The following is a 12,729-nucleotide window of genomic DNA, read 5'->3' on the forward strand; positions in this document are numbered from 1 at the left end:
CCACCAGGACTGTAATTGATAGTTCATCCTCTGACTAAGCTGATCTGCTGCATGACACATGACGTCTCTATGTCAAACGCCCTTTGACAAGCACATCCCCTCCTGCTGATACCCAGTCTGTGATTAACATAACCACTGAGGCCCGCAGGAATGTTACAGTTGGCTTCATCGCCGGCGGCCTTACCTTGTGGATGTGAAGACTCCAAACACCAACAGGCCCTTGGGCTGATCGGTTTCCAGCAAAAACATACTTTCTGAAAGGGAAAACACATATGTGCACACGTAGTCAAATGCACATGTGTAATACCTTCAACAAATTCCCTATATCCCATAACACCTCGTCCTGCAGGTGAGATTGCCAAGAAGGGATAAATTAATAACTGCACATGTTGATAGATGGACTGGACTGATGAACTAAATGGAATAGCAGGTCTAAAATACTGCGAGCTGATGTTTGTACTTTTGTGAAGCTGAGGCTGATAAAGGACTGGAATAATATGCTGATAAATGAATACAGGATAACCAAAAACAACAGAACAATTGTTTTGAAAATTGATAAAAGACTACAGCCTTAATCCAGACCAAATAAAGGAGGTTCCATGTGGACTGTTTGTGGAGAAAGCAATCACTGGAAAATCTTGAAACATAAATAGTGAGCGTTCGGGAATTAGGGTGGTCTCTGCCATTATATTTTTTAAATACAAAATTTGCTTTAAACTTGTTTCATGGACCGTGAAACTAAAATGAATCATTTTACTTAACCAGACGGCTGAATGTAGGGAGTCGCATGTAGGAAGTCACAAATGTATGGAGTAACAAGGGGAGTAACCAATGTACGGAGTGATGAACGTACATAGTGAGTGAAGAATGTAGGGAGTGACCAATGTGCAGATTGATGAGTTTACAGAGTAACATAGTGAGTGACCAACGTAGGGAGTGACAAACATTTATAGGAATGCAGGTAGTAATGTCTGTAGGGAGTGACAAACGTTAGGATTCAGGGGAATGTAGGGAATCACAAATGTATAGAGTAACTCTGGGTGACAAATATAGGGAGTGGCAAACATACATAGTGACGGATGGACAGAATAACAGGGAGTGATGAATGTAGGGAGTGACCAACATTTGGAGTAATGTAGGGAGCACTTGAAAGTCAACAAATAAAGGAAATATGTGACAAAGAAAAACTATTTATCCTTCACTTTACTTACCCAGTTCGTCAAAGTGCGTTTCGGTACCATCTTCCTCCAGAACTGAACACACCATCCTGGCCTTGAGGAAGGTGGTCCATTTGTTCACCAGACTTCGCTGTCCTCCGATGTCACTCTGCAGACAGAAGCAGCACATGGCAACTCAAAACTACAAAACATATGTTTCATGGTTTGGGGGTTTGGTTAGTTATTTCCTGTTTGTTTCCTGTTGCTGTCACTTTCTACTTCCTGCTTACCTGCCCTGTTTCCAGTGTCTCTCAACCTGCACCTCATCCCATGGTTAGTTTAGTTTGTACTTAAGTTTGTGTTGTTCCCTCACTCTTTGATGGTTTGTCTGCTTCTGTCCATGTGTATCCTGTGCTCCTGTGCCTGATCCCTGGTCCTCATGTGTGCCCTGTGTTCCTGATTTATTCCTTGTGGTTTTCTAGTTAGTCTTCAGTTTTGTATTTTCTCTTTAGTTTTTTCTTTTGCCTGTCTTTTGTTACTAGCTTTTTGGATTGTGGTTTTCACATCAGCTCATCAAAGTTAGATTTTTCCAACCTAGCTGCTTCTGTGTGTCTGCATTTTGGTCCTATTTTGAACTGTGACAATATGCTGCTAATCTATTTAGGCACAGACTAAGGCACTCACCGGACACACTCTGGCCACCATGGTGTGGATATTTTTAGTGTTTCCACTGTTATCCGTCAGCCTCTCACGGAAGAAAAAATACAATTTGGCATCGTTAGGGTCTGTCCCGTCTGGTATCAGATGGGCGTCAACGAAGATTGGCTCTAAATGACAGAAAGGAATACATGGAAACTTTAACAATTCACAGCAATAAATAATTGTCTTATTCTTTTCATATATATGTATTATATTTGTGCTCTCACCACTCAGCCACTTAGAGTTGTGCTGGTCTGTCCGCACTGCATTTCTCTTGGTCAGGCTCCTGAAGATGGCAGCATCTGTCCCCATGAAGTCAATGTACATGCCAGAGAACAGCTCCTGGTCTAGAGGAATCCACACACACACACATACAACAAATCAACAACATGCTCACATATTTTACAGAAAATGAAAACAGACAACAATACACCAATATGTTTTATTTTATTATCCATAAAGTTGAGATTGCTTTATAAGTGGCTGTACAGTCTGTGTGTGTCCTGCTGCTAATAGAGAAAGTATGCTCTCCATGGCTTTTTATCATTCCTTTACTCTCACTTCATCATCCATCAGTTCCAGACCATCTGTTTTGGAGGATGGGGGGCAAGTTAAGGGAGGATTAGGGGAACGTGGCTCGCATCCAAGCTGGCTTGCTAAGGAGCGAGTGACGACAGCATTCAGACAACCACAAAGAGTCCAAAACATGAGGATGGGGAATATGAAGCGCAGATATGTATCAAGCCCAGACACTGCCTCCGATTGTCCTCTAAAGCTCGCTCGCTGTTGCTACAGCTTTGTGACCTCGACTCTATTTGGCAGAGCACCTTCCTTCCTTCCACCCTTTAAGGGTTATTCCACCCTCCCCCTTTCTGGCTCCCTCCTTGGCATCTCTGAAGGCGCTCACTAGCTGGCAAAGCTGCTGCTGACATGGCCGTGCTCAGGTGTCAGAACGCAGCGCTGGGGGTGCAATGCGCCGCCTTTAGTCGTGTCAACAGCAATCCTACACCCCCCGGCCAATGAGAGATCAAAGGAGAGAGCTGGGGAGAGGGTGCGGCCTGAGTTGAATGAGATACTGCATTAGTCTTGAATTGAACTCTCTTTTAGTGCAAATAAACGGTGTTTACTGCAGTATGAGTTTCACATTAGTATATGACTGTTCTTATATTTCATATAAATGGAATCAGTGTCTAAGCCTCTATGTTGGTGTTTCTCATGGCAGGGGCTGACTGACATTTGAAGGATAGCATTGCTGGGATATGCACTGTCAAGTTCTGTGGTACACTACTGACTGGGACATGTGATATCATTGAATGACATGCTTGGTTGGTTTTGAATGTTAGCAATTTAATATGTCAGATGAGCTATATCTAAGGGGTGTGGTTGGCATTTGCTGTATCTCTTTCATGGGTACAGTTGTGGTGTGATGTGGTTGAGTCATGAATGGAGGGATAAACATAGGGAGTGACGGACGAAGAGAAATACGACCGTGCGGAATATCATAGGGTGTCAGAAACATATGGAGTAACAAGGGGAGTGAGATTGTACGGAGTGAAGAACACATGGAGAGTCACAAATGTGTGGAGTAACTCAGGGGGTGACGAATGTAGGGAGTGACACACATACAGAGTGACGAACTTACAGAGTAACACGTGGATTGAGGAATGTAGGGAGTGACCAACATACAAAATGATGTAGGAAGTGACAAACAAAGAGAGTCATGAACGTACAGAGTAATGAAGAGAGGGAAGGAAGTAGGGAGTGATTTACATGGAGACTGACGAACATACAGCATAACATAGGGAGTGATGAATGTACGGAGCAACATAGGGAGTGGGGTATGTAGGGAAAGACCAATAAACAGAGTGATATAGGGACTGATGAATGTAAGGACTGAGAAATGTACAGAGTAACATAGGGAGTGACCAAAGTGTGGAGTAATGTACGAAATAACCAAGGGTTTCACGAATGTACAGAGTAACATAGGGAGTGACAAATGTAGAGAGTGACAAACATACAGAATGATGATTGTACAGAGTAACATAGGGAGTGAATAATGTAGTGAGTGATGTAGGAAGTTACAACAAAGGAAGTACCGTACCTTCGGTGTAATGTAGGGAGTGACGAACATATAGAATAATGTAGTAAATGCTCAAGTTGCAGATTGGACAAAGCCAAACTTAAATTTTTTTCTTTTTAGTGATTTTTTTGAGGAGTGTTGAAGAGGCATAAATCATGGAGGTAGACTTCAGAGGCACCTACTGAGCATGACAGAGACTGTATTCACTTGTGGGTTGAAGGAGCACCTCCCTTTTCCAGATTCGGTCCTTGAGTCAATGTGAAAAACTTGTTCCTGTCACAAAGAAAAGAGGAAGTCAGGGAATTTGGAGACAGGTTTATATGATCGGTTATTCCATCGAGTGGCCTCAAACACAATAAAACTGCACGTATGAGCGTAACAAATGTCCCAAAAGGTAGCCCGGCTCACGTTTCCCCTCTTTTGTGGTTTTAAGGAGGCACAGAAACGGTTCTGGCCAGGTCCACCTTAACTGGCCCTTGCGGAGCAATAAAAAGAACATTCCATTTGGGAGGAAAAGAGGAATTTCCCTGCTAATGTGCTGGATAGCCATCTCTCCATCTCAGGTGGAGAGACTGCCAAGTTTCAGCCCCCCTCCTGGTGGCGGTCTGGACAGTCCAAGCGCCGTTTACAGCAACCTGGGTAGATGATAGAGATTCCTGTCCAAGCCTATTTAGATCTGACCCATGGTGGCAATGCAGCTTCCTATTTAGATCTGACCCATGGTGGCGATGCAGCTTCCTCGAACCGGATGAGAGTGATGTCAGCCGAGGAGTATTTTTCCAGGAAAATGCGTCTGTTTGCCAAGAGGTTCCTGAGGTGGACTGGATCCATCTGGTAGCTTCTATCATTTACGTCAACACTGCAAAAAGTGTCTATTTTAACAAGAGATTTGATTTTGCAATGGATCATTAAATGTGTTTTGTTTATTCGTAGTTCATTTAGATGTTTGACCACAAACTTTAATAAACATTTAAGTGCAGACAGGCTGTTTTCACATACATCTGCTAAAGGAGGAATGGTTGTCTGTGCTCACCTTAAATCTAAAGTTAACGATGTGTACGCCATGACATCACACCTCGTTTGGAAGCCAATGGCAGTTGATATATGCAACTTATGCAAGTGTGATGTGGAAAGTTGAAACACCCAACGTCAATACACACTCACATAAAACTGTAGTGAAGTAGGGGATGTCTCGCATCAGGCAGTTAAAACTTTGGCAACAAAACATATTTGCGTATTATTCAAATCAGAGCATTTTTATCATCTTAAACCATGTCTGGTGGGGTTTTCTGAATAACATTTTATTCTTTCAACAAGCAACATATGTTCCAACTGATAAAAGTTTCGGGGGAAATGAGTTACTGGACCCTATAAAAATAAAAAGACTATATAAAAGACTAATTATTTACTTTTATTGCCGTGCATCAGAGAAGCACAAATAAAACACATGCAAATAGCCTCTCTGTTGCAGCCATCCTATCCAGTTTCAAAACAACATAATAGTCCGGGGCACGTTCTAAGGGCAAAGGTCCACACTGCAGCTCGACGTCAACTTCCCACCCCAGCAGCTTGTTATACTTAACAGATCCCTTTCCTTGAGACGCTGACATGTTTGAGCTCAGAAGTTGCAAACAGAGCAGTCTGCCTTTCAAACAAATAACCCCCAAATGACAAAAGGCACCGCAGTGCGGAAAGCGTCTGGTTAGGAGATCTCTTGCTGTGCTTATTAACGTTTGGCAGCGGTCGGCCATCTGTGGCTAAATGTTGTTCACTCAGTGAGCACTTTTCTCCTGGAGGGCTTCCCTGGGCTCACTCACAGAGCTGTGTGGCCGGACATGAGAGCCCAGAAAACAACCTTCCATCCCTGACACTAGAGCTCCATTTTCCCCCCTCTTGTCCTCACCCTCTCCTCTCATGGGTATAAAAGCTTTGCCTGTACATAGTTATGAGGAGTCTGCAAATGAATATAATTTCAGTAAGAGATTATGGCATTTTCAGGTGGGCTGGTTGTCATCACTTCATACCTTTCCAGTACTTGATGACTCTGAATTACAGTAATGTCGTTCTCTTTCCATTAGAGAGTGGTGTAGAGAAATTATATTCCATATTATTGCAACTATCCATCAAAAACATGTTATATTCAGTTTTGAATCTCTATATAACTCGATAAAATCTTATTTACCAAACCAAACACATTCTCATTCACATCCCTTGGGGCGATTTTATTATCACTTTATCTCTCTTTCATAAAAAGAGATGTTTGTTTACTTGCTCTGGGTGGCAGTATTCCCACTACTTTGATTCTGCTGCACTCAGGGGTGACATTAACAGTGAACATTAAGAGTGTTTTAGAGAAAGAGAGCCCCTGTCCCAAGTGAGCAATGAGAACATTAATCACATTAACTCAATTAAGTCAATTATGTAATTAGCTTTACTTTTGAATTAACCACAAGGGAGCCTCTGCATTATTTTTAGCTTCATCGCCAAACCCCATTCATTTTAAGTACAATTTAGGATTAGAGGTACTAGATGTTGTATTTTTTCACTCTTGAGATCATGTTGATCAACTGTGGGGTAAAATTCAGCAGCCTGCAGTTTATTCTCAAGTGTGAACAGAGTGAATAATCTACTTAACACACTGCAGCTACAGTAATGCCTGTGACCACGCCGATGTCCCCAAAATATGGTTTATACCATCACGAGTTTGTATATTTAGCGGAGTGAATCTGTCATCGTGTTCCCACCTCTGGTCTGCGGCCCCTGTTGACGTACACACAGACGGGACTGTATGCTCCGCTGCCACACATGAACAGATGAGTTCTGTTATACGGCTGCACCACCCGGATGAAGTTCCCACAGCCGTGCTGCAAAATACAGATGAACAAAGGGAGACACGTGAAAAGTTCAGTAGGTGAGAAGCGACAATAAAAATCAACACTCTGATTGTAAAATAATAACAGTGAACCTTTTACAAGATGATTGCTCTTGCACGTGATTTTAAAGCAACGCTAAGCAACTTATGAAAGAAGTAAAAACACATTGTTTCTACAAGAGATAAAGAATGGTTTTCATAGGCAATGAAATGCACCACTGATCAACCTAATACACTCAGGAGTTCTGCAGCTACAGCCTTACTTGGTCTGGTATGATCAGTAGCTTATGACGGTTATTGTTAGCTAATGTTGGCTAACTTTAGATAAATATTGTTGTAAAATAGGTATTAGTGAGTCAGTCTGCTAAAGTTATTACTCTTCTTCCTATTTGGTACAGTCAACATAGCTTAGCATTGTAGCTAAATGCTAAATAGTAGTTTAGCATTCAGCATTATCGCATCATTTTCACAAAATTTAAATACTGTCACTTTAAAGTCGAAACATGTAAGAATCGGCCACCTGTCAAATTCAAAGCAGGCAGCAAATCACCAGCATAACCGCTAACTGCTGCTAATTGTAGCTGCTGTTAGCTAGCAAGTTAACCTTGCAGGTAGCGGTCGTATTAGCCGACTCTGCCGGCACTAGAAGCTCAAAGTATCGGGGGAGTGTTGTTTACTATCGGACAATCACCTCTTGAAGTACAAATTGGCTAAGGGCTAGCTGATTAGCTAGCTAACTTCAATGGATGTCGCTGAAATACAATACAAAGACGTCTTTGACATAATTATTAGTTTTAATTCACTTTTGAATGTTTTAAACCAAAATTCTTTCATATTGTACCTTTAATGTCCTTTAACCTTTTAAAAATATATAATAATAAATAAAATAAATATAAAATAACAATATGAATAGCAGTTGGCAACACTCATCCAATCCATTACAGATCTGTAAAAATAATAACTGTTTCATATTTTCTTAAATCTCAGCTATGACACGATGCTCTGAAAAAGACATAACAGAGGATAAGGTCTATTTCCTGGTGTACAGCCAAGTGAACAGAACTTGTTTATCTCTCCTGAAGTATCCTATTCCATATGAGGGAGTAATTCAAACTTATCTCACTTGCTATGACGGTTATACAATCACATGCTGCATGATAAAACAATCCCAGTGCTCACTCGTGTGGTATTAAGGCCGGTGGAAAAAGAGCGTCAGTGGTATATGTGATATGTCTAGGTAAGGCAAGATTACTGATCTCCCTCCACCTCTGCTTTCACTTCCCAAACCCGAACGGCAGCAGCAGGAGTGCTGGACTTTGCGGCTAATCAAGCCTGAGCTTGCAGAAAACGAGTGGAGAGGGGAAGACGGAGAGGAAAGAAGTGGGGAGGAGAGGAAGACGTATCCAGGGAGCCGTCAGGAACTTGGCCATGGCTGAAGGAATGGCAGCTGCTGCAACTCACGGTCGGTGCACAGCTCCACTGAGAGCTTTTGACCAAAAACAACAGTCACACACCCAACTCTGTTATTCATTTTCACCTCCTTTATCTCCCTCTGTCTCTCTTGTTTTTACCTCCATCTTATCCCACATTCAACTCATGTGACCCTCCAACTCTCACACACCCACCGGGTCTGAGGCCTGGACCCATATCTGATGTCAAGTCCCACAGAGCCACATATATGTAGCTTCCTATGGGACGATTGTAGAGAGTGATGCAAGTAGGGACTGACAAACTTACAAATGGGTTGACAAATGTAGGGAGTGAAAAACATGCAGAGTGACAAACAAACTGAGTGACAAACATACTGAGTAACATAGTGAGTCATCAACATGAAGTAATGTAGGAGTCATGAAAATACGTAGTGACAAACTTACGGAGTCACATACGTATGGAGTGATGTAGGGAGTGACGTAAGTAGGGACTGACAAACATGAGGAGTAAATATAGGAGGGGGTGACAAATGTAAGGAAACATAATGGAGTAAGTCAGAGGGGGGAAAATGTAGGGAGTGACAAACATACAGAGTGACGGACATACAGAGTAACATAGGGAGTGATGAATGCCAGGAATGAAGTGATGTAAGAAGTGACGATAATATATCGTCATCACTATTGACAAACATAGGGAGTCACGCACGTATGTAGTGATATAGGGAGTAACGAATGTAGGGAGTGACAAATGTTCAGTGACGAATGTACGGAGAAACATAGGTAATGAAGAATGTAGGAAGTGACCAACGTATAGTGTAATGTAGGGAGTGACAAATGTGGGGACCAACAAACTTACAGAGTGACATAGGGAGTGACGAATCTAGGGAGTGACCAAAGTACGGAGTACCGTAGTAAGGCCTCAAATCATAGAGAGGGAAAAGCCCATTTCATGTCATATCTGAGATTGTGTAATTATGAATTTTCGATCCCTACACACACACACACACACACACACACACACACACACAAACACACACACACACACATAGCCTTTGTGACCATGCCGGATAAACAGCATCCAGCCACATGGCCATGAGCTAATCAACCTGGTTGGTCCATATTTCTCCTTCGATGCCACCCTCCACCACGAGTAATGTGCGGTCGCTCTCTTGGAGACGCGCTTCACCACAGATTCTATCGGTGAAGAGGAACTTAATATATACAGATGGGGAGGGTCACCATAACACAGGGGATGGGGGCCCTGATTCATACGGAGAAACCCATGAGAAAGGAGAGCGGCATTATGGTAGAGAGAAAATGAAATATACTGCGGTGAAACAGAAACCAAGAGTTGGAAAAAGTGACCAAGAGAAGTGGAAAAAATAGTAAGAAAGAAACTGAAATTTGTGGAAGAGAAACTGGCAGAGCCGAGGGTTAAGAAGGGATGACAGGAGGAAGAAGTGGCTCCACACAGAGATGGCTCGCCCAAATATTTGTGGGAGCGTGTCGGTGACTCAGAGCAGCACAAATCACTCAGTGACTGGAAACAGCTTCGTCTTTAATCCTGCAACAGCGTGTTGTACAAAGCCCCTCTCTCTATCAGCCCAGCTGCTGTCAGGGGACGTAGAGATGGTGGAGAATGTAGGACACAACAGGCATCGCTGGTCTCCGTGTGATGCTTTTTATGGTAACTTGTACTGTACTTTAAAAAAATAAAGTTTCAATCCATGTAAAAAAAAGTTGCGAGGGAGTTTTCTTCTTTAAAAAACTTCTCCATCGATTCCCCTGCACTCTGCACTGCAGCGTCTATAGGCGACTGTGCATTATTCCAGAACAACCCAATTAGAGGGGAAACAGAGGCGACGGAGGGATCGGGCTTCTGACTCCTACTGTATGTCTTCATTAAATCTTGTCGCAGCTAACAAGTGCTGCTCAGAATCAGGCCGGGATTATGAAATCTCTGCGTCAACGAGCTGTGGCCCATTTGCAAGCTTTGATTCTGGTTTGTTTTTCTACAGCGCTCTGTGACCCTCGATTCCTCCCACGCCTCGCTCTCATCCCGATGCCAGGAGGACTCCAGGCAAGCCGGTGACCCTGGAGACATCAGCTGCCTGCTACCACATGTGGTTGGACCTGACACAAACTCACAGATGGGAGAGGGAAATCCCAGGAGGCGGTGCGCTCAGTTCCGCTGGAGACCCACTTGGAGGAACGGATCTGGGAACAGCTGATAAAACCTTTGGTCTGGATCTCGACCATCGTGGCAAAAAAAGCATGAGGGCTTGACGGTTATACCATTTTCTTCTGTAATTAAATAGGTTTGCTACTATTAGCCAGGTTGTCCATTCGTCCCATTCTTTTGAATGCAATATCTCAAGAACCCCTTGAGGGAATTTCTCCAAAATTGGTACAAATGTCCACTATGACTTGAGGATGACCGGATTAGAGTTTGGGGGCTAAAGGTCAGAGGTCAAGGTCACTTTGACCCAACAAAACACAATTACGGTAAAATTTGACAAATAAATGTCATTCAGTATCCAAAAAGTCAGAGGTTAAATGCACTGTGACATCATAATATTCAGCGAAAAAATGATTGACAGGGCATCATCATCTTTATGTAATTCATTAGCTGGTCAGAGAAGTTGTTGTTGGAGATAACTTGGCTTTTTTCCTTGTCTTGGTCGACGTTATCTTGGCATTTTACTAGCGTTAACCAAAAGTCAGCTACTGGCGGCATCTGGAATGTCTTACCAACATGCTTTTTAGTACTACTGAATTCCAGGTATTGATACCAGTATTGGTTCAAGTGTGAACGGCATCCTTAATCATCTGTAGTATTTGATACTATCTATTGGTTGAACTGTAAAAAGATGAGGATTCTCACCGTGGGGTCCTTTCCCGCCATTTGGCATTCCTCTATCTTGCTCGTAGACGCAGGCCAAAACACCTGGTGGGGAGAAACAGCACAGCTTTTAATCAAGGGACAGGTGGGGAGCTGAGGAAGCCAGTAACAGATTGAGAAAGACATAGGATGCATATGTCCATGTTTAAGTTTGATCGTAGCTTGTTAACATGGAGGGAAATCACAGGGAAAATTAACGGAAAATAAACAAAACAAATGTAAAAGTTTGGACAGAAGTGTCAGTGATTACAGCAAACTACCGTCTGTGGAAAATGTGTGTGTTTTCAAACCCGGGAGAGGTGCTTAAAAGGTCTAGCTCGATGAATACATCAAGCAATTTACTCTGAAAAAATGGCTGCGGTGCGGCGCTCCCTGGGGGAACCTAAATGCTTTCCCATCTGTTTATGCACTTCATGCCTGTCAATTACACTGAAGATAACTCCTTCACTGCATGCCAGATCAGTTATCAGAGAGCTCCCGCATTTTTATGCCTCTTTTGAATAACCCTAAAACCAACCCGATCATGGCAAATGTATGGTAATTTGCATATCATTGCACGCATTAGAATAATACCACTGCAGCAGTTTCGTGATGCGCCTCATATACCGTTAAATTCAATATTTTATTTTCTCTTTTGCAGTAGCGAGAGAAAACAGATGCCAGCGTCGCCTGAGAACACAACGTTAATCAAAGGCAGGAATAATAAGCATCTGCTGACCTTAAGCGTGCCATGGGTGATGTTGTTGATATCCATGGAGAGGACGTGGTCCTTGCAGCCCACATACATCCTGTCCTGGTCCTCGTCCATCTGCAGGATCCTGTAGTCCATGGCCTTGTCTGATATACTGTAGTGTTCAAAGGACTGGGAGGCCTGCAGGTCTGAGAGACATACGGAGAAAAAAAAGAGTCTTAGGAAAGCATCCAAATAAGCTTGTTTCCACACTGAGATGAGAGCAGTTTTCTCCTACTTCTACTAAATTAAACTCAAGAGAGACAGCTACATATTAATCACTCTCCGATCAAAACAAGAGATTTCCAAATTAGGTCTCTTCACGAGCCCACGAGTTTTAAAGAGAAATCTCAAAAGACAACGCAACAAGACTTTTTAGGATGCTGCTCTTCCAACATGTTTTCTTACGTAATAGCGGTTCCACATTGAGGGTAACTTCAGATGTGAGGCAGCGCTGAGTTAGTGCAAAATTGAGATTCAAACCTTAACATTTTTGGTAACGACTGAAGTTTTGCATTGAATCCCTGGTCACGTCTTTAAAGGGGCAGTATGTAGTTTTGGAGAAGAAATTTAAACTCCACCACATACAAACAAAGTCAATGAAGATCTTTCTCTTTCTGATTAAAATGTCTTCCCCATAACTACAGCATGCTCCTTCAATTATTGTCTGACACTTAATGAACACAGAACAAATCGCCTGTGAAATTGATCTCAATGATTTGCTGCTAAAGACACTTCACATTTCATCAAGAGGCTGCGACTGCTGCTGTGGATGTTCAGGAGTGATACAGTTGCATGCTCCCTTTTCCTCTTCTGCTCATTAAAAGCGCGCATTGTATTCACGCACACGCAGTAAACA

The 12,729-nt window shown here is 42.7% G+C and overlaps 1 protein-coding gene across 1 annotated transcript in view; it reads right to left on the minus strand.

The window, feature by feature from the left end:
- sema3c (sema domain, immunoglobulin domain (Ig), short basic domain, secreted, (semaphorin) 3C) overlaps positions 1–12,729 on the minus strand; it is a 37,158-nt gene that overhangs the window by 11,131 nt on the left and 13,298 nt on the right. The window contains exons 2-9 of the mRNA XM_073480899.1: positions 11,859–12,019; positions 11,123–11,185; positions 6,681–6,800; positions 4,119–4,209; positions 2,084–2,203; positions 1,842–1,984; positions 1,212–1,326; positions 185–254 (exon numbers count right to left, since the gene is read on the minus strand). Of these exons, the coding sequence (XP_073337000.1) occupies positions 185–254; positions 1,212–1,326; positions 1,842–1,984; positions 2,084–2,203; positions 4,119–4,209; positions 6,681–6,800; positions 11,123–11,185; positions 11,859–12,019 (883 nt within the window). The remainder of the gene's footprint in view (positions 1–184; positions 255–1,211; positions 1,327–1,841; positions 1,985–2,083; positions 2,204–4,118; positions 4,210–6,680; positions 6,801–11,122; positions 11,186–11,858; positions 12,020–12,729) is intronic.

Source organism: Pagrus major, chromosome 14 (assembly GCF_040436345.1).
Source record: "Pagrus major chromosome 14, Pma_NU_1.0".
NCBI classification, from domain to species: Eukaryota; Metazoa; Chordata; class Actinopteri; order Spariformes; family Sparidae; genus Pagrus; species Pagrus major.